At 43.7% G+C, this 22,456-nt stretch overlaps 1 protein-coding gene across 1 annotated transcript in view; it reads right to left on the reverse strand.

Moving 5' to 3' along the window:
• Positions 1-22,456, reverse strand: part of DOCK5 (dedicator of cytokinesis 5) — a 154,398-nt gene that overhangs the window by 125,555 nt on the left and 6,387 nt on the right. The window contains exon 3 of the mRNA XM_065879847.1: positions 1,765-1,805. Coding sequence (XP_065735919.1) covers positions 1,765-1,805 — 41 coding nt within the window. The remainder of the gene's footprint in view (positions 1-1,764; positions 1,806-22,456) is intronic.

Below are 22,456 nucleotides of genomic sequence, written 5' to 3' on the forward strand. Positions count from 1 at the left end.
TGGTAATTAAGCGACATAAGTATTGCTGCTCCTGAAGAAATGTAGAACTTCAAAATTGTTCACTCTATTCATGCTTTGAAAAATAACTACCACCTCCATAATTATGAGTAAAATAAACACTATACGGTTAAACCCAAACCAAGAAGCAGAGGTGGCTGTGAACGAGGTTCTCTAGTTAACAAGCATCCCAGAAGAAAAGGTCTTCTGCTTTGGTCCTATCATGCTCTCATTCACGCCAGAACGTCTGCTATCTTAGGTCCTTATATGAAAGCTTGGGGCAACTAAAGTCAGCAAGAGATTATTCATTTAATCAAATAATTTATCATTGTTTTCATTATAATTAAGCTGAAAATGAAGACATGGGACACAAGCATCTAACTGTGGGTAGAAAAATTCAGCATCAGGGTTTGGGGAGGGATAAAAGGATCAAAATTGTGGGAGTTGATACCTGCATTAAAAGCAAATACGCCTTTATTTTGGTAATTAGTAACCTGTCACAGTTAATAAACTGTGTGTGTACACACACGTGCAAATACTGAGTGTTATCTGAGAGTCAACAACACAGAAAGCTTGAGTAGGACAGTCCTGTTTTTTGGGGATTTTGGGGTGTACCACGCAGCACATGGGATCTTAGTTCCCTGACCAGAAATCGAACCCGAGCCTGCTGCACTGGAAGCACAGAGCCTTAACCATTGGACCACCAGGGAAGTCCAGGACAGTCCTGGTTTTAAATGGCCCTATACCTTGTGGGAAAGTGTTTTTCTGGGCCTGTAGCTCTTTTGAAACTGTGTGCGAGCATCACTTCTGTATTGTGCCATATCTGAAGAGTAAAACCTGTGGATGTGTGAGGGGTTTTTTTGTTTTTGTTTTTTTTACTTGGCTGTTGATAAATTCTGAAACGTTCCTCTCACCCCTCCCAATTCACTATTTTGCATGTGAACTAACTGTGAAATAGTACGACCCCATCCACTTTGTTCTTTTCAAAAGGAAGTGCTGACAGGCTATGCTGTCCCAACGTGTGGTGTCACAAGGAAAAGTGCTGACCTGACCTAAAATACACTGAGGGGGGATTAACCTAACTCACAGATTTTCTGTAGCCTGATGATTAGCAGTTTTGGCACTGCCAAAAGGAACCCACGAGGGTCAGTATTTTTCAAACTCTTTGCCCATGATGAGATAGCAACCCAGCACCACTATCATAAAATATAATGAAAAATACATAAAATACTGTAAAATATATACCTAACACAAAAGTTTCCTGAAACACTACTTACCGTCGCATTCAATTCTCTTTCTATTTTTCAGTGTTGTTTTTAAGAAAATGTTGGTCATAACCCGCTCTACTGATTTCAGTTTGAAAACTACTATTCTGGTTTAACCATTTTTTAATAAAGGAAAGAGTCGAGTGGAAATGGGGAGACCCTCTGGTTCTGAGATTTCAGCACTGGAACTAAAGGATAAAGGGAGAAGCCCAGGTCCCCCCACAAAACAGAGTAATGTCCCTGTGTGACCCTACAGCTCAGCTTGAGGGAACCAGTAGCAAGAAGTCCGCAGAGGCCCTACCTGGGGTGTCAGATTCACCTCCGGCCTTTATCCTTGAGTTGGCTGGTGGGAAATATGGCCAAGGTCAGAGAATTTGCTTTCAAATCTAAAGACTAGCCGTCAAAGAGAAAGCAGACTAGGTCTACAGACAGCAGATAATGGAATCGGATATGACCACACAAAACTAGCACACAGATTTCAAACTAAAACGATAAGCCATACCTTTTTAGATTTATTTTGGAGGGTATATCCTCTGTACCAACCTGTCAGGGTAGAAGAGAACATAAAATCTTTTGTTATCTGGGACAATATAAAGACATTAGCAATATACGTCCTCATCTTAGGATACTGGGATGGAATCTAGATCTACTTCAGAGCTTTATTCTCTTGATAACTAAAGGATTGAAAATTCACTTAGAACCATGCCTCATCCCTACTCCTTTGGAGAAAGGATAGAACAACAAAAAAACAAACAAGACAGAAGGCAGCCCAACCTCTCAACACTTTAATACCTCCCAGCGTTCAATGAATGTTTTTGTATAAATGAATATGAACTTTCATCCATTTATATACATTCTGAAAGTCACCTTATCCTATTACGATAGATTATACTATTAAAATAGATATTTTAAAATAATTTATATATATTCGCTTTCTCTCCTACTCCCACTTCCCTCCTCCCCAAGTTCCCAGGTTAAGAACCAATATTCTGGAACAATTTTAAATCGGAGTAGCAAACCTTATATGTGTAAATATTTACACCTAAAAACAAACTGAAATAAATAATGAAACAACATTTTAAACAATTCTTGGCCATGCTACAATACCCCCTACAATGAAAAGATTTTATGTGTTTGCTTAACGAGGCTTTAAGTAAAGTCTTTAACTTCCTTTTAAAAATTCCGATCAATACACATATTCCTATGGATGTGTTTCCCACCCTCTATCTTGTAAAGGGAGTATACTAATCTAATCTGTCCATAAACAGATACTGTATACAAAATATTTATTGAACACCTACTATAGGTAATTCACTGTAATAATTTTCCTCATTCCCCATGCCCGTGAGGCGTCAGTGTGGTCATCTTGCTTACGTAAACCCTGTTGTCTGTGGTCCAGATGTGTAAAGTAGCCATACACACACAGTGAGCAGACGCAGGCTGTAATGAAAACTCCAGGCATATTTCTGGACAAAACTATTATATAACTGGAAAATATACACACACTCCCATGTTCATAGCAGCACCACTTACAACAGCCAAGACATGGAAACGACCTAAATGTCCACCAACAAATGAATGGATAAAGAAAATGTGGTACATATATACAATGGAATACTACTCAGCCATAATGCATTAACATGGATGGACCTAAAGATGATCATACTAAGTTATATGTGGAATCTAAAATACGACACAAACCTATCTACGAAACAGAAACAGACTCACAGACATAGAGAACAGACCTGTGGTTGCCGAGGGGGAGGGGGAGGAGGAAGTGATGGATTGGGAGTTTGGGATTAGCAAACTACTATATATAGAATGGATAAACAACAAGATCCTACTGTATAGCACAGGGAACTATATCCGGTATCCTGTGATAAACTATAATGGAAAAGAATACAAAAAAGAACATATATAACTGAATCACTTTGCTGTAGACCAGAAGCTAACACAACATTGTAAATCAACTACACTTCTATAAAAAAATAAATTAAAAAAATATTTCAGGCAGCTGTTAACAGCATTCTAGAACTCTCCTGTAATTTGTTCTATAGAAAATCATCCAACATTGGACACGCAATCTGTTTTGGATATGTTAAAGCAGAGAGTTGAATTTACCTTCTTTGAGCATGGATTTATTAATATTTTCACAAATTTTAAACTGTCAGTATTCACACAGGTTAAGGATTTTGTTATTTTTTTACCAGTTAGAATGGGGTATTATGCTGTGAACTGGTTATAGGTTTGCATCAAGGCCCATGGTTGACAAAAAGATATCTGAACAGGAAAACAGTGCTCCCAACTTAAGATGCCAAAATGCACGCGAGATCCAGTTATACCCACACCAAACAATTCTCCCAGGCCTCAAGAGTCTTCAACCATCTGTACGCACTTGCTTGGTTCTGCTAACATGTGAAAATGACTTCTGCGGGACTTCCCTGGTGGCACAGTGGTTAAGAATCCGCCTGCCAATGCAAGGGACACGGGTTCGAGCCCTGGTCCGGGAAGATCCTACATGCCGCTGAACAGCTAAGCCCGCAGGCCACAGGTACTGAGCCTACATTCAAGAGCTCGCGAGCCACAACTACTGAGCCCACTAGCCGCGACTAATGAAGCCCGCGCACCTAGAGCCCGTGCTCCGCAACAAGAGAAGCCGCAGCAATGAGAAGCCCGCGCACCGCAACTAGAAAAGCCTGCGCACAGCAACAGAGACCCAACACAGACAAAAATAAAATAAAATAAACCTATTAAAAAATAGTAAAATGACTTTTGCGTGAATGAATGGCTTCAACTCCATCCTGGGCTGGGGAGGGGGAGGCAAGCTGAGAAACAAGACTTTAGTCTCTTCCAAGCAGTTTTCATCTCTCTATGTCCTATAAACCCAAGATGTTACAACACAGACTGGGTCCACTTTCAGAGGGGAATTTATCTGTACTTTTGTCAATAATGTTTTTGCACAGCTGTCCATCACAGAATTATACTTCCGAAACCTGTCTTTTTTGAAACCTTTGTTGTTTTTTTTTTAACCTCCTAAGTCTTCTCTAGAATTGTGGTGTGTGCATAACCCCTATCTAAAGGCTCAAAATTACCACGCTGAATTTTACAGAAGTGAACGTTCATGTTCCTTGGCATTAGGTAGTAGCAGAACATTGTCTGTTTCTGGAGTTTTCATCATAGACTGTCAGGACTCCATAAACTCAATAGCTTAAATGCAAGGGATTAGTAATAGTCCAAGAGTAGATTTGCTCATTTCCACATTACCAACCAGGGCTGTGATACAAGCAAGAACATGATTTTCCAATTAATCCCAACACTTAAAGCAAGATAATTACAGCTAAATATGGTACGCTACTGAATGCATATCAGCAAGTGGCTATAATCAATGAGTTGTGTGAACCGGTCAGACTCTCAGATGCTTTCTTAAGTGAGAAAATGAAGGAAATGGTGGGGGGATGGTGAGTCCAGAGGACTAGTTTCACTTATAATTAGATGAAATGACCATCTCAAAAAGTAAGCTTCCAGCAACCACGTGGAACATCAAAAGTGATTCTACGCTAAGGGTTGCTCTTCGGTTCAGGAAAAGTCATTTCTGTTTTCCTGGGACTGTCCCATTCCAGAATAAAAATCTGTCCTCTCCAATTTAAAAATATCAGAGAGTCCCTAATTCTAGTGTCAAAGTCGCTTACTTTATCTGGTTTCTCAGATCATCTCCATCAGCCAAGACTCCATCACCTGCTCCATTTCACCTCACCTGTCCAGATGCATCTCTGGCCACTGCCCACTTCCTGGCTCCCATAGGACAGGTCCCTTACTCGGCTCTCTGCCCCCTCTACATGCAACCATTCAACAAATATTTATCAAGCACTAGTTTAGATACCATGATGCAGTGGAGAGCAAGAGTTACCAAGAAGATTACACTCTAATGTAAAATAAATACATATATATAGAGATATATGATGATCTCAGAGAATGACAGTGCTAGAAAGAAGCACTCAAGGAGAGCACATGGCAGAAAATGATTAGTAAACATGGGGCATGATGTCACATAAGGTGACCAAGGAAAGGCCACTGTGAGAAGCTAAGTGGAACCACTCACAAAAGAGGAGACAGCAACAACAAGAAGGTGGTCAGAGGGAGGCATGATCCTGGGTCCTGACTGCCTATTAGATTCAAAATACCGATGCCTGGGCCACATCCCCAATACTCTTGATTTAACTGGACTCAGGGGGGGGCCCATGCTTCTAAAAAGTCCCCCTGGTGATGCTACCCATGCACCACACACATAGGTATCATGGACCATGGAGGAACTGGGGTTTTATCCTAAGCACAAGGGGAATCCCCTGGAAGGTTCTAAATGACATCATGCCTCACACTTTTAAAAGATCATGCTGGCTGCTCTATACGAATGGATTGTCGAGGTGAGACACAGTGGAGAAAGGACACCAGTGAGGAGACTGGCAGGTACAACGAAAATGGGGAGCGATAAAAAGATGGAGGACCTATTTTGAATCGATAAGAGTTGCTCATGGTTTAGCTGGGACTAGCCATTAACTGGGGGAGGAAAGGCAAATACTCAAGGGCACTTAGGTCTTGGGTGTAAGCAAGTGAGTGGACGGTATTCTTCTTTGGTAGGAGAAGACTGAAAAAAGAAAAACACTAGGGAATAGGAGACAGTCAGGAGACCTATTTGGTCTTCTGCTTCCCATCCTGAACAAGGGAGCCCTGAGCTATTAGGTGGGATGGGGCAATTTAGGCATCTGCAAAGGTGTGGCTGGGAGGATCCACACGGGACCAGGCTCGCATGGGTTGTCAGAACCCAAGCAGAACAAAGTGGGCATCCATGTGGGCGTGTGGGGCTCACATGGGGCGTTAGAGCCTGAGTGGGGTGAGGAGAAGGCCATCCACATGGGACTTGGGGCGGGGGTGGACTGCCACGGGTTATCAGAGGTGAGGAAGACGTCCACGTGGGAGAAGGTGGTAATGAAGAGAGGGAGGGGCTACACGCAGGGGAATTGATCAAACACGCAAACATATTAGAAGTAGTGGAAGCCAGGCTTGCTGCCGTCACAGAAGAGGGTTACGAGTACAGAAAGCGAAAATACTAGAATGAACCCTGTGAGGCTGAGTTGGAATTGAAGGTCTCCCCATGCACTCATGACTTTTAAAACGCGTAGAGAGGTCAAAATTCATAGAGGTGTTCATCTATATTTATACACACATGCATATTAGCCCTAGCTCTGCTGACATACCTGTTGAGTTTCTATTTTTCTGACCCTGATGCAGCTGATGGAGATCTCAGAAAGAAGCCCTGGAACTGGCCCAGAGAGCATCCAGACCAAATTGAAGCCAGAGGACAGAGGATTCCATGAAGAACAAATCCAGGGGAAAAAATGGAACTGTGAAATTATCTCATTTGTCTGAACATATGAGAGGGAGGAAAATGATTCTGTCAGAAAGTCTGGCTATGAAATCGAGGTAGGTCTACACAGAACCAAGAAAAAACACCTCTAGAAAAACCTAGTATTCAAGAAAGGAAATGTTATCAAGGTACGTGGATAGGTTCTGCTTGCTTATACCCCACGGGCACAATAATCTAAATAATAACTATCTTTAAAACAACAGGGCTTCCCTGGTGGCGCAGGGGTTGGGAGTCCGCCTGCCGATGCAGGGGACACAGGTTCGTGCCCCGGTCCGGGAGGATCTCACACCCCGCGGAGCAGCTGGGCTCATGAGTCATGGCCGCTGAGCCTGCACTCCGCAACGGGAGAGGCCACAACAGTGAGAGGCCCGCGTACCGCAAAAAAATTTAAAAATAAATAAACAAACAAACAAAAAATTATGATATATCTATATTGGGAGAGCTCCATTAGGGACAAATAGGTATATGTGTGCTTGGTGAGGAGTATAAGAGAACAAAATCCTTACCTTCCATAAAGAGTAGTGAATAAATAAAAATAAAAATGGAAATAGCAAGTAATAGAAGCATAGTTATTTAGAAATGAAAAAGGCATATATCACAAAATTGGCTGAAGGAGCTGAAAATGGAATCAGAAACCAAGAGGAATTGGCAAAGGACTGTTGTTTTTCATTATAAACTTTGTAGAAATGACTTCACTTTTAAAACTATATCATTTATGACAATGACAAAATTTTTTTTAAATACACTGCATTAAAAAAAAACAAAAAAAAAACCCACTGCATACACTTCTTGGTAAGCCAGCACTAGGCAAAGGCACAAAATAGGGAAAGAAAATAGATCAAGGTTGAGGGTGGCGTGGATTTGACTACAAAGGGACACGGGAGAATTCTGGGGGGGCCGACAGAATTGTCCTATCTCTGGATTGGGGTGGTGTTTCATGACTGCATGCATTTGTCAAAAAACCTGCTGAACTACACTCAATGGGTGAATTTTACTTAATGCAAATGATACTTTAAAAAAAAAGACATGAGGGCTTCCCTGGTGGCGCAGTGGTTGAGAGTCCGCCTGCCGATGCAGGGGACACGGGTTCGTGCCCCGGTCCGGGAAGATCCCACATGCCGCAGAGCGGCTGGGCCCGTGAGCCATGGCCGCTGAGCCTGCGCGTCCGGAGCCTGTGCTCCGCAACGGGTGAGGCCACAAGAGTGAGAGGCCCGCGTACCGCAAAAAAAAAAAAAAAAGACATGAGATACCACTATACATCCACCGGAAGAGCTAAATTTAAAAAAGACTGACTGGATATGGCTAATTGGAACTCTCTTACGTTACTGGAAGTTTCTTTTTAGATTAAAGATACACATGACCTATGACCCAGAAATATCCCCACACTCCTAAGTATTTCCTAAAGATCAAAGAAAACCTGTATGAATACTTTAGGAGAATACTCATCAAAGCATTCTGAATAGCCCAAAACTGGAACCCATCAAAATGTACATCAATAGAGTATCGACAAACTGTGGATATTCATATAACGGAATATTAGTTGGCGATAAAATGGAATGAACTACAGTTATAAGCAACATCATGGGTGAACCTAAAAAACATGTTGAATAAAAGAAACCAAATACAACAGACACGCATAATTCCCATTTATATAAAGTTGAAGAGGAGGCAAACTAATCAATCCGTGGTGATCTAAATTAGAACAGTAGTTGTTTTTTGGGAGTGGGAATTATATGGAAGAAGGTGACAGGGAACTTTCTGGAGCACAGGAAACATTCTATATCTTGACTGGGGTATTAGGCACATGTGGTACATTCATTTGTTAAAACTCCTTGAATTGTATACCTAAGATGAGTGCATTTCACTGTATATACATTTTACTGCCATTTCTAAAAACCATGACAAATGTACACTAGCAAATGAACATGACAAAGTATCCAACTCAAAGTGACACAGAGTTCAACCATAAAGGCACTGCTCAAATACTACTGAACATTTTTGTTGGAAACCACCTGGAAACCAGTTTGAGTCACATGTGAAAAATCAGAGCTTTTACTCCAGTTTCTCCACTGCTTTTACTTTGTTCCGTGCCTCTCCAATGACAGCATTAATCTTACTCACTTTGTGCGCCAAAACTGATTCTGAACGGGTCCTGCTATTTCCAAAAGTTCAACACACATTGGAGATTCATTTATTCATTCAACAAACAGATGCTTAGAAGAGCAAGACCTACAACATCTCCATCCTTCCTGGTCTTGTTTTATAAACAGGAAGAGAAAAACATATACATGTGAACACACAAAGCTATGAATAAAGTCATTTCATAACGGGCTAAAAGTTACGAAGGAAGGAGTGACAATGCACCCCAGTGTTCACTGCAGCACTATTTACAATAGCCAAGATGTGCCTAAATGTCCATTGACAGAAGAATGGATAAAGAAGATGTCGTATTTATATACAATGGAATATTGCTCAGCCATAAAAAAGAACGAAATAATGCCATTTGCAGCAACACGGATGGACCTAGATATTATCGTACTAAGTGAGGTAAGTTAGACAGAGAAAGACAAATACCATATGCATGCAGAATCTAAAACAATGATGCAAATGAACTTATTTACAAAAACAGAAACAGACTCACAGACTTAGAAAACAAACTTATGGTCACCAGAGGCGAAAGGTTGGAGGGAGGGATAAATTAGGAGTTTGGGATTAACATTACATACTACTATATATAAAATAGATAACCAACAAGGGCCTATTATATATCCCAGGGAACTCTACTCAATATTTTATAATAACCTATAAGGGAAAGGAATCTGAAGAAAGAATAAATACATACATAAGTATATGTATGTTTAAATGAATCACTTTGCTGTACACCTGAAACTAACAGCACTGTAAATCACCTATACTTCGAGTAAAAAAAAAAAGAAGAGTGACAAGTGGAAGTGGGGTTACTTCAGTGTATGTGGTTAGAAAATCCTCTCTGCGGACAAGCAACTGGAGCTGAAGACTCACATAGCTAATGTGGTCACTCATTTATTATACATAAAAACACTTATTCAACCCCAGCTGCCAGACACTGTCTTCAAGCAGGAAGGAAACAGATCGTAAACAAATAATGAAATACAAAAGGCCCCTTTTTTTTTTTAACATCTTTATTGGAGTATAATTGCTTTCCAATGGTGTGTTAGTTTCTGCTGTATAACAAAGTGAATCAGCTATACATACACATACATCCCTGTATGTCCTCCCTCTTACGTCCTCCCTCCCACCCCCCCTCTATCCCACCCCTCTAGGTGAACACAAAGCACCAAGCTGATCTCCCTGTGCTATGTGGCTACAAAAGGCCCTTTAATGGTAATGCTTGGAGACTGGCACACAAAGGGAGGGGTATGAATATGCTGAAGGCAATTACTGACCGGGACTCTGAAGATCTTTCTGAACCATAAAAGCACCATTTAGATGTGTAAGGCATGGAGCATTTTGCAAAATCTCTCCTCATTTTGCAGTCCCAGGATAAATCTGTTTCCTCTCCGCCCCCTCCATCAATAAATTTTTTTTTATTGTGGTAAATTATACATAAAATTTAACATTTTCACCATTTTTAAGGATACAGTTCATTGGCATTAAACACATTCACACTGCTGTGTGATCATAAATAAATAATTTTTGACCTCCCGGGAATTAAAGGCAAGAAACAGATAGGGAGCCGTTGTTTCTATGTACCCTCACTGTGTGTGCGTCAGGGGAGGGTCCACAGAGGAGAAGCAGGGGCTAAATCCTGTTGTTGTTTTTAAGTGTCACTGGCCTGGTAGTTCCCTGGGTGAAGCACAGTTAATTAGGTCAAGGTCAAAGTTCCATCCCTCGTGGGCCAGGTAAGCCTGTCAGGTTTCCATGGCCACAGCCTGCCCTCCCATCCCCAGTAAGTGTCCCCCGGAGAGATGGCTGAGGTCCCTCCCTCTAGGGAAGCTGAGAAGTAGCCACACTGGGTGCAAACCCCTCCTGGGACAGCCTGCTTGGTTGCTGCCTCTTTATCTGAAGGCAGCACAGAGCCCTGGGGGTTCAGGATGTCCACTTTCTGAATGCAAGCACCATCTCAGTGAGGCTTTTGAAACTAAGTTCAAAGGCAGAAAGTGGAGGGATGCAAAGACAGTAAAAGACGATTCTATTCTTTTGTAATTTTTTGTGAGACAAATCAGTCATCTGGGTTAATGATCTGATCAATTTTGTGCCTTTGAGACAGGCACATCCAGTAACTGCTGGAAGTCTGAGCTCCAAAGAACTCAGAGTTCACGGAAACTTAACACCCTCACCTCAAAAAAAAAGGAAACACAGGCAAGGAACTGAACAGGTTGTCCAAAGTCAAGCGGTGACTTACTAGCTAAGCTGGGGGTCAGAGCACAGGTCTCCTACTGCCCAGTTCATAGTTCGCTGCCTCCCCAGCTCCCCTGCTGGGGGGATGGGGCAAATGGTATACTTGCTCAAGGCACTGCCTCTCAGAGGAAGGAAGCTTGGCCACAGAATCCTCTCAATATAAACCCCACATGCACAAGCACGGCAAGTCAGCAGAAAAGAAAGAGATGTGGCTTCCATCTTTTATTTCTTGAATGAACAAGGAAGAGACCTGTCTTTGCGGTACCTGGCACACAGCAGACACTCAATAAACTTCTGATGAATATATTAATGAGAGAGAGAACTCCTAGAGCTACTGGCCATGGATGGAATAGACTGATGGAAGGTCCACTAAAATCTGCTCCTCTGGAGTGAGATCTGACTGCAAGGTCTGAGACACCCTTCACCTCTCTCCCGGGAATCCTATGCCCAGGGCCCGAGCACCTGCCCAGGAGGCCAGAAAAGAAAAGGCAGTGCTCCTTATAAGGAAGACTCCTTGAAATCAAAAGGCCTGGGTCTCCATCCTGGTTCTGCGCTCACTAGCTCTGCGGGACTCTGTTTCTTCAACTATTAATTTCAAGTAATTAAGGCTTTGATGTCTCAAACATCCTTCCACCAAAACATTCCTTTTTCCTCCCCCATTTCCTCACCTCATAAAATCTAACTCCATAGCTAACAGGCGGAGGTTTGCTCTGGTTGCCTACCATGGATGGTGATGGTAAGACTTCTCCTTTGAACCAGCACACACCTCCTCAGACAAACGGAGACACCTGGTCCAGACAGTGGACCAGTGGGAGGAGTGGATCAAAGTCACAGCCGACAGAACGGAGGGGTGACATACCCAAACGTCCCCCACAAAACTGGGAAATCTCTCTGTGACCTCACAGACGCCCCTGAAGCTAAGTGAGAGGGAAGAAAGAATTTCCTCCAGTCTCATCAACCTACGGACTCTGGTTTGCCCATTCCCTTTCAATTTTCTAGATATGGCTTTTTCTTTCTTTTCTAAAGCAAAGTAATCCTGGCAGCCGTTCGTCCTTCTGGCTCTTGTCTCTAATTCCCCTCTTCTGTGGTCCGTTTCTCTAACTTATACAACCACTTCAAGCAAGCCAAAATGAATGGATGCACCATGTAGCTTTCTCAGTAGTAGCAATGAATTTGCTGTACCTTATTCTTCTATTGGTTTTGTTATCATCACACCAATATTTGCAAGATGGATGAGAAAGGGGTACAGGTTTGTGGCTGAGGAATCATTTCATCAAGCAAGATACACTGAAGGGGACTTCCCTGGTGGCGCAGTGGTCAAGAGTCCGCCTACCAATGCAGGGGACACGGATTCGAGCCCCGGGCTGGGAAGATCCCACGTGCCGCGGAGCAACTAAGCCCGTGTGCCACAACTACTGAGCCTGCGCTCTAGAACCCGTGCACCACAACTACTGAGCCCACGTGCCACAACTACTGAACCCCGCACGCCTAGAGCCCATGCTCCGCAACAAGAGAAGCCCGCATGCAGCAACGAAGCCCCAAAGTAGCCAAAAATAAATAAATAACTAGATAGATAGATAAATTTATTTTTAAAAAAAAAGATACATGAAGGAGCCTCGCTTTTATAAGGAACTATGCTGGGCTCTGGTGGGGGGGCCTCACTCAAGGAGTTTGGGCCTCTAATAAACCCCAACTCGTGATCTGGAAGACTTTCTAATCTAATTGCTAGTAAAACAGAGACACACAGGTGAGGGGATAGATATAAACTTGCCTGTCTAGTTAACCAGGATTTCTGGAATTTCAGCGCAGGCTTTTTCCATGAAACCACCTAAGCTGCCTGAGAAGGACACTGAGATTAGAGGCGAGAGATGAAGGAGGGAGGGAGGCTCCAGTAAGATAGGAAACTCATCCCCGGGCAGAGGAGCTGGAAATATGTGAGCCTTCGCTCAGAGGATGAATCAGCTGAAGTGAGGAAAGCCCTCCAGTGTGACCCCGCCCTGAACCTAAGACCCCTTCCACCTGGTCCCCTAGAAACCTGCTCCAAATTCCTCAGTGGAATGCCTCTTAAAAGTGAAAGTGTGAGACTACAGCATCAGACTCCAAACGTGAACCGCAGGGCCCCACTTTGTGCACCCGGACAGCCAGGGGTGAGGAGATACCGCCAAGGGTGCGATAAGACAAGCAGTGACAGAAGCAGAGGTGGAACCCAAGAGTGGTGACAGCATTAAGAGTCCTGGTGGCAAAACATTAGAAGCAAGAGGAAGAATATGAACCACGTGGGACCTGCCCAGAGCGTCAGAGCCAAAGACCACTGGGTCCGATCCACGTGCCCTATTTACTAACTCAGATGGGAGGGCACAGCTGCGGACCCGAGCTATACAACCACAGACACGCAGGGAGGGAGAGACTGCCATGGGCTGGGGGGGTCAGAGACACTTCCAGAGAACTCTCTGCTTATCTCATCCCAGACCCACCAGCCAGACCTAAGAGGCTTGGACAGACTGTCCGTAACGGTTGCCCACCGCCTCCGTCACGCTTCCCTGGAGCGTGTGGATTGCAGGAGGGGGATCAATCTCTCTGGGGGGGGGGGGGTGGGGAAGATTCTGCTCTGCTCCCCAAACACAGACATGGCTACCTGCTCGGAGGAAGCCAGCTGTTGAAAACTGGCCGGGGAGGAGGTGTGTGTGGAGGGCAAATGAGGCACCCAGCGCTGGGGGTGAAGCAGTTCCAAGCACGTAGTGAGCTCGGAGAGCAGGGAGGAGACCGCTGGCCAGAGTGACTAGTATGCACGTAAGAGCCATGGAGCGAAGTCCAGAAGGGGCTCACCCTGATACATCTGGGGTGACAGGAGACTCGTCTGATAGCCATTCCAAACGCAAAAGAACCTAATCCACTGTGGACGACTGTCCATTATGTCCAAAATAGAAGTGTTATTTCCTCAAAGGCCTTGGGACGTGGAAAGCACACTCTCCTTGGATTCCATGGGACCCTGGGTGGGAATCACAGCTCTGCCATTTCATAGCTGTGTGAATGTCTTCAAGTTTCCTAACCTTGATATTCACATTTATTAAACAAGCATCAGTAACTCTGATCTCCCAGGATTGTAGGCACTGAGATGCAGTACATGAAAGCCCTTCACTCAATGCCTGGCACGTAGAGGTATGGAAAACGCCAAAGTTGGAATGGTGAGGACCCCAGGACATAATCCAGGGACCAGCTCCTACTCTTAGGGCCGTCATCTGCTTCCTATGCTGATGACAGTAGGAGACTCTACGTGGAGTTCTCATTCATTTGTTTTCTGAGGCGTGTATCTACGCTCTCCGGAAGGAGCAGAACCTCTCTAAATTATTATCAAATTACCGATAACAAACATAGCAGAAGGTGGAACCGTGCTGGAGGTAGGTTCTCCCCAGAGCCCTCGGGGCTGATAAGAAGACATACTTTTATTTTCCAACAGAATGAGTTCCCTGCCCCAAGAAAAGGGTAGAAAACATGACTTTAAGGGAACGAGAACAAGAAAAAGTAGAAGAAACAACTTGGGCGATAGAAAAACCATATGACAGTGGCTACAACAACCAAGAAACACAGTGCCGAACACCCCAGGGCCTGAGCAGAGACTGGATACAGCCTAAGGAGAACTCAAAGGTCACCAAAATAGGTGACTCTAAAGCCTGGTTAAACACTCAGTGGGCAACGAATCTGCCAGTAACACATATTAAAGAAGAAAAAGTCCCCCTGACCCACATCCTTCGTTTCCAACTATAACAACAGATTCCTATTCCTGCATGGTGAAAACTAAACAAGCATTCAAGGTTAGGAATTTAGTGTACATTGTTCCTGTCATTTAAAAGACAGGCTAAATTGCTAGGTACAGCTATTTAAAATCTGTTTCATGGGCTTCCCTGGTGGTGCAGTGGTTGAGAGTCCGCCTGCCGATGCAGGGGACACGGGTTCGTGCCCCGGTCCGGGAAGATCCCACATGCCGCGGAGCGGCTGGGCCCGTGAGCCATGGCCGCTGAGCCTGCACGTCCGGAGCCTGTGCTCCGCAACTCGAGAGGCCGCAACAGTGAGAGGTCTGCGTATCGCAAAATTAAAAAAATGTTTTTTTAAATCTATTTCATTTGTCAAAGTGAAATGCACACATTTAATACTCTTGTTCAAAAGACAATCATTGAGGATGCCTATACAGAATATAAGGGTTAGATGAAAAATCTTTTTTTTGCGGTACGCGGACCTCTCACTGTTGTGGCGTCTCGCGTTGCGGAGCACAGGCTCCGAACGCGCAGGCTCAGCGGCCATGGCTCACGGGCCCAGCCGCTCCGCGGCATGAGGGATCTTCCCAGACTGGCGCACGAACCCGTGTCCCCTGCATCGGCAGGCGGACTCTCAACCACTGAGCCACCAGGGAAGCCCTAGACGAACAGTCTTTAACGAGAATCTTTCCTGTCTTGCCTTGTCCTTCCCTAGGTGTAGCCTGAATTACACATGGAGGTGAGGCCAGGAAAAGCACTGATGTTCTCGAGCTTTTGTAAGACTCCTTTGTAGCACATAAGTTCGACAGGTAGCGTGTTTTCTGCTCCTACGACACTTTCTACTGAATGATTTGCCTCCGTGGGTTGAATAAAATGGGGGCGCTCTAGCAGAGGGTGAATATTTATGACGCCTAGGCCTCCTTATATGCTTTGAAAGATCATAAATTACTGACATTACCATGAGCAGAGCAGAGGCACCTATGTATCCTTCTCTCTCCAGATACAGGCAAGAGGAGAAATATCTAATTCCAATCTGCCCTCAATCAATTTTGAACTTTGCTCTAGGCCTTTTTCTTTCCAAGAACCCTTCAGAGTCTTACCCAGTCCCAGGATGGTTTGATGGGCTCTATGTTGCAACAGGGATGAGACACCTAAGGCACTTTTTTTTTTTTTTTGTGGTACGCAGGCCTCTCACTGTTGTGGCCTCTCCCGTTGTGGAGCACAGGCTCCAGACGCGCAGGCCCAGCGGCCATGGCTCACGGGCCCAGCCGCTCCGCGGCATGTGGGATCTTCCCAGACCGGGGCACGAACCTGTGTCCCCTGCATCGGCAGGCGGATTCTCAACCACTGCGCCACCAGGGAAGCCCCCTAAGGCACTTTTGATAAAAGTTACATGCCAGTGTGTGTGCATATGGCTGATTCACTTTGCTGTGCAACAGAAACCAACACAGTATTGGGAAGCAATTATACTCCAATAAAGATCCATTAAAAAAAAAAAGTTACATACCAAGTAATGTGAATGCCCAGCATTCAGAGGTGAGAAGACAGCCTGAGGGGGCGTGTACGTGCCTGGGACGCAAGGAGCCTGCTCATCACTTTGCCGCCTCTGGACCCCTTGATCCCACCAAGATCCCTTGGAGACCAAAACCAGAGGCTTCCTCACGAGAACCTTCCTCTACAGCATCCCCAGTACATCTCTGCCTTCAGGCTGAACTTGCCTCCTTCAGCACGTGGGCCGCGGCCCAAATGGGCCAACGCCAAGTACCAGTTCACGACAAAGTAACCGAATGAAGGCTCCACTCAGAGAACGGTTCCGAACCTGATCCTAGAGGATTCTACACTTGCCTATACGCAAATAACACAAACTTTCAAGATGGAATTTTAGAAGAACATTCGAATGTATCTCAAAAGGAAAAACAGAACAAGGCATTCTCTTTTGGATAAGATTAAACCTGAGGTGGGGAGAGGGATAAATTGGGAGATTGGGACTGACATATACACACTACTATATAAAAAATAGATAACTAATAAGGACCTACTGTATAGCACAGGGAACTCTACTCAATACTCTGTAATGACCTACATGGGAAAAGAATCTAAAAAAGAGTGGATATACGTATACGTATAACGGATTCACTTTGCTGTATATCTGAAACTAACACAACATTGTAAATCGACTATACTCTAATAAAAATTTTAAAAGATTAAACCTGAGATGAGACTTTTCACCAGCTCTACTTTTTAATTAGTTTTTTTTTTTTTTGTAAACACCCTCCTACTGCCACACACATCTATGGAAAAACACATCTCGGGAACATGTGTCCCCAGGAGTAGTAGCTGACCAGCTGTCCTTAAGGTAAAGGTCAAACAGATGTGGGAAGTGACCGGCACACTCACCAAAATGCCACAAGGCCCACCTTGCGTTCAAGGCTCGAGCCAAAATGTTTGCACGCAATGCTTGTCGTAAAATCCAAGCTGTTGGGCTCACTGCCATTTACGTTTGAGAAAGGCAGTTGTTTTTCTAACTAGAACACGGTGAGTTTATGGATTCTGAATTACAATAAAGTTTCAATTATCTTGACTAATGGGGTAACAAAAGTAAATGAGGGCTTCCCTGGTGGCGCAGTGGTAGAGAGTCCGCCTGCCAATGCAGGCGACACGGGTTCGTGCCCTGGTCCGGGAAGATCCCACATGCCGCGGAGCGGCTGGGCCCGTGAGCCATGGCCACTGAGCCTGCGCGTCCGGAGCCTCTGCTCCGCAACGGGAGAAGCCACAACAGTGAGAGGCCTGCGTACCGCAAAAAAAAAAAAAAAAAAAAAAAAAAAAAAAAAAAAAGTAAATGAAAGTTACAAATACATCCAATGCCTTATTTCAGCTTAAACCCAGTAAATTTTTACACATGCTGTTAAGAACTGATTTTTTTAAATCAATTTTGATTTTATCTCTCACTAGTCTTATGGTCATTGGGCATGGCTGACCAAAGAGAGAAGGAAGTGAGTAGAAAAGAGGTACAATAAAGGGATGACAAGACTGCCAGGCCGACTCACTGTTGCCCAGGATAGTAGGAGATGACAACTCCTCAAATCAGAGAATCAGTTTTGAAAAGGTGTGATAGGACCTTACTGTATCATATGATCCAATGGAGGGTTTGAAAAGGTTTGAAAAGGTGATAGGACCTTACTGTAGCATATGATTCAATGGAGGGTTCTTTTTCTGTTTTAATTTTATTGAAGTATAGTTGATTTACAATGTTGTGTTCATTTCTGCTGTAAAGTTATACACATATAAATTTTTTCATATTCTTTTCCATTATGGTTTATCACAGGATATTGAATATAGTCCCCTGTGCTCTACAGTAGGACCTTGTTGTTTATCCATTCTATATATAATAGTCTGCATCTGCTAACCCCAAACTCCCAATCCTTCCTCCCCCCACTCCCCTCCCCCTTGGCAACCACAAGTCTGTTCTCTATATTTGTGAGTCTCTTTTTGTTTTGTAGATATGTTCATTTGTGTCGTATTTTAGATTCCACATATAAGTGATATCCTATGGTATTTGTCTTTGACTTTCTGATTCACTTCACTTCGTACGATAACATCTAGGTCCATCCATATTGCTGCAAGTGGCATTATTTCATTCTTTTTTATGGCTGAGTAGTATTCCATAGTATATATGTACCACGTCTTCTTTATCCATTCCTCTGTCAATGGACATTTAGGTTGCTTCCGTGCCTTGGCTACTGTAAATAGTGCTGCTATGAGCATAAGGGTGCGTGTATCTCTCTGAATTATAGTTTTGTCTGGATATATGCCCAGGAGTGGAATTGCTGGATCATATGGTAATTCTATTTTTAGTTTTTTTGAGGAACCTCCATACTGTTTTCCATAGTGGCTGCCCCAATTTACATTCCCACTAACAGTGTAGGAGGGTTCCCTTTTCCAATGGAGGGTTCTTAATATGACATCTCAGAAAGATGCCTATTAAACCTCTTCTTGGAAAAAGCTCCTCAAATACACTCTCTTCTTTTTTACGCCTCTGTTAGAAGGTTTTGTCAGCTATGGAGCTAAAACTTAGTGCCATGTAACTTTACCTACCCATCATAATACTGCCCTCTGGGCTTACTCAAAAAAGCTTGCTTTATAAAAGATGAGACTCAAAACGTGTATAGCCCAAGTCACAATCCATGTCTATATCTTTTCATATCATAAGGTAGTGGATTTCTTGATTAAGGTGCATTTCAAAACTGGCCTCATTCCACACAGAAGAAATATATATGTTGGGGACCTCCTGCATACAGACAAATGCTCCTTTTTATTTCAACTTTTCAGGATCCCCTGTTTCCTCTGGTTCCAATACAATCATCTGTGCTCTCCTCTGGGTCTTTAACAAATTACACTGAAATAATATAAAACTTTATGCCGTACCTGCCTCTTCAGAGCCTGGAACGCCTTTGAGACATTATCTCATTTTGTTATTTCCAACAGGAGCCAATTGTGTTATGTTTACCCCCAGAAATCACTGTTAACACCAGTCACCCTCTCTCTTAAGCTTGTGAGTGGTTTACGGAGCTGAAAATGAGTTAAATAACGGATATGAATCAAAGGTAGGAAACCAGTACCCATTGGTGGAACAACGAACCCTGAGCCTGAAATCACCTGTGACCGGAATTTGGATAATTACAGGAGAGGAGAGCTTCATGGCAGCAGGGATGCTGAAACCTTACTTTTCAAGTCACTTTCATTTAATCACTTTCAATTTAAAGAGTGATCCGATTTTAGACGAAATGACCATGACACAAAGAGAGTTCAAATGTCTTGCCCACGTACAGTTACCCTAGATAAGATAGAGACAAAAAAAAAAAAAAAAAAAAAAAAAAGATAGAGACAAAGCCATGCAAACTAAAGTGGTCCTTCTCCTTTCACTCTCCATCACCTTCATCTGCCTCTGGTCTATATAACACCATCCTTTTCTCCCCATAGCGCTTAGAAGTATCTGAACGTTTTTGTTCACATATTTTTTCACTTGTTTTGTCTATCTCTTGAATGAAAACCCTGTGAGAGGGGAAACCTTGCCATTTTGTCACTCAGGTGACCTCAATGCCTAGAACATCTCTTGTGGTCAATAAATGTAGTTGGCACAGAAGAGCATAATACTTGCTCAGCGAGTCCTGTTGAATGAATAAATGACCACAGCTGGAATCTCCCCCAGGTATCAGTGCTTTTTCAGTCATGCCCATGGATCTGGGGTGGGAAAGAACAGTCAGACGGAGAACAGCTGTCTCACTGCCAACTCTTTTTTGGTTAAAGAAGCAAAGACATGGCAGTGACTACAGGCAGGCAGGTGCCAAAGCAGAAGAAAGGCAAGGACACTTGTTTTACTCCTTGAGGATTTCTGTTCCCTGAAAACGTTTCTGAAGACAAACAATTATTGGTGGTCTATTAAAAAGGAGCAATATACAGCTTGTCAGTCAATTCTACTCCCTTCCCTTATTTTTAGTAACGAATGACGTTCAGGAGCAAGGTTACAGAGAGGAACGGTGATAAGGGATGAGGAATGATTACTCTCTCATGTGGACTGTGGTCTCCTGTTTTGGAGCCAAATCTCAAGCAATCAGTCTGGCAGTTCCCCAAAAGGTTAAACACAGAGTTACTATATGATCCAGCAATTCCACTCGTAAGGATACACCCAAGAGAAATGAAAACATATATCCACACAAAAACTTGTCGTTCATGGCACCAGCATTATTCATAAGAACTAAAAATTGTAAACAATCCAAATGTCATCAACTGATGAATAGATGAATACAATGTGAACTATGCCTACAATGAATATTTTTTAGCAATAGAAAGATATGAGGTACTGGCACATGCTACAACATGGATGAGCCCCCAAAAGATCATTTTAAGTAGAAGAAGACAGTCACAAAGGACCACACATTACATGATTCCACTTATGTGAAATGTCTAGAATAGGCAGACCTACAGAGACAGAAATTAGGTTGGTGGCTGCCTGGAGCTGGGGGGTAAAAACCACTTACGGGTAGAGGATTTCTTCTGGGGATAATGAAAATGTTCTGAAAGTAGATAGTGATATGGTTGCCCTACTTTGTGAACAGAGTACTTTGTAAATAATTATTGAATTGTATACTTTAAATGGGTCAACTGGATGGTATTTGAGATCTATCTCAATAAAGCTGTTATTGGAAAAAGCAGCTCACGTGGTAACCAAGTCCATTGTGTGGTCTGCACAGGGCAGGGCAATGCCGTTGTCTCATAGAAGGAGAAAAGCAGCCCTGCCCTGTACTATCGGGAGTTCTGTGGAGGTGGCCCCACCCCCTTACCCTCCACACTACCTTGCTTTGCTCCCACAGGCTTGCCCTGGTCTCCCATTTATCTTCACTCATACAACAGGCTTGCTGAGCACCTACTGTATACTGGGAGCCATGCTAGGCACAGGCCCTGCCGATGAAGGAGGGGCAGGCTTTCAAGAAGCTACCACTTTTGGAATCATTCATTCAACCACAGGGCGGAAAACAGCAAAAGGAAAGTCCTAAGTGGTATTCTGTTGTGGGCAGAAAAGAATTTTTCAAGTCCGGGTTCCAGAAAGGTGAACTCATGTCCACACCAGAAGAGCCCACCCAGGTCTGGTACGCAAATATCTCAAAGCCAGGGTGTCTGGTGGGGTGGGACCCCTGGAGTCAGCACTGACAGGAAGCTGAAAGACACAACCCCCGCATCGGACGCCAGGGCCATGAAATGGTGCCAGCACCACCCTTCAATTCCATCTGGCAGTACTGTGGGTGTTTCCACTTTGTTTATTTTTCTAAAGGAAAGAGGAGATGGGGGAGGAGGTCTTGAACACAAGTTATTACTCAGCATTTCCATCATGTTTAATGTCTGCAAAGCCCTCCTGCCCTCACTGCGTCCTGAACTGCCTTGAATAATCAAGAAACTTGAGAACCCAGCCACGAACTCAAAGTACTTAGCAGATAGAAGTACCTATCACTGTGTCTGGCAATGCACGCACCATTAAAAAAATTAATCCCATAAGATAAACACTAGTTTAAACCTTAAGCCAGTATAATCATCTCTGTAAAGCTGACCTGCCACTTGGCAGTTAATGAAGTGAATAAGTTCATACTCTAAATCTCCCCATTCACACCCTGACACATGTCCACTTTTACGGAACGGGCGCTGACATCCTTTTTTAAATTTTATTACTCATTTATTCGTTCATTCATTCATTTATTTACTTTCAGCCACGCCTTGCAGCGTGTGGGATCTTAGTTCCTGACCTGGGATCAAACCCGTGCCCCCTGCCTTGGAAGCACGGAACCCTAACCACTGGACCACCGGGGAAGTCCCTGACGTCCTTCTTTGAAATGAAAGAATTCTATTTCAATGCTTGGCTGGCCCCCAAGCATTTTATGGTAACAATTAACAAGAAAATTGGCTTCTTGCTGTCAGGACCTACAGCACCTGGACCATCATAGTCTAGATGCAGCAGTGATCAAGTAACAGTGTTTGGTATGAACTGGGCCAGCACTTCTGGCAAGTGTACCGCTGTGTAAGTTGTAATATATTAGGTGCACCGTGGCTTTTGGACTCAAGCTCCGGAAGGTATTTGAAACAGACGTGTT

Source organism: Phocoena phocoena, chromosome 6, assembly GCF_963924675.1.
Source record: "Phocoena phocoena chromosome 6, mPhoPho1.1, whole genome shotgun sequence".
Taxonomy (NCBI): domain Eukaryota; kingdom Metazoa; phylum Chordata; class Mammalia; order Artiodactyla; family Phocoenidae; genus Phocoena; species Phocoena phocoena.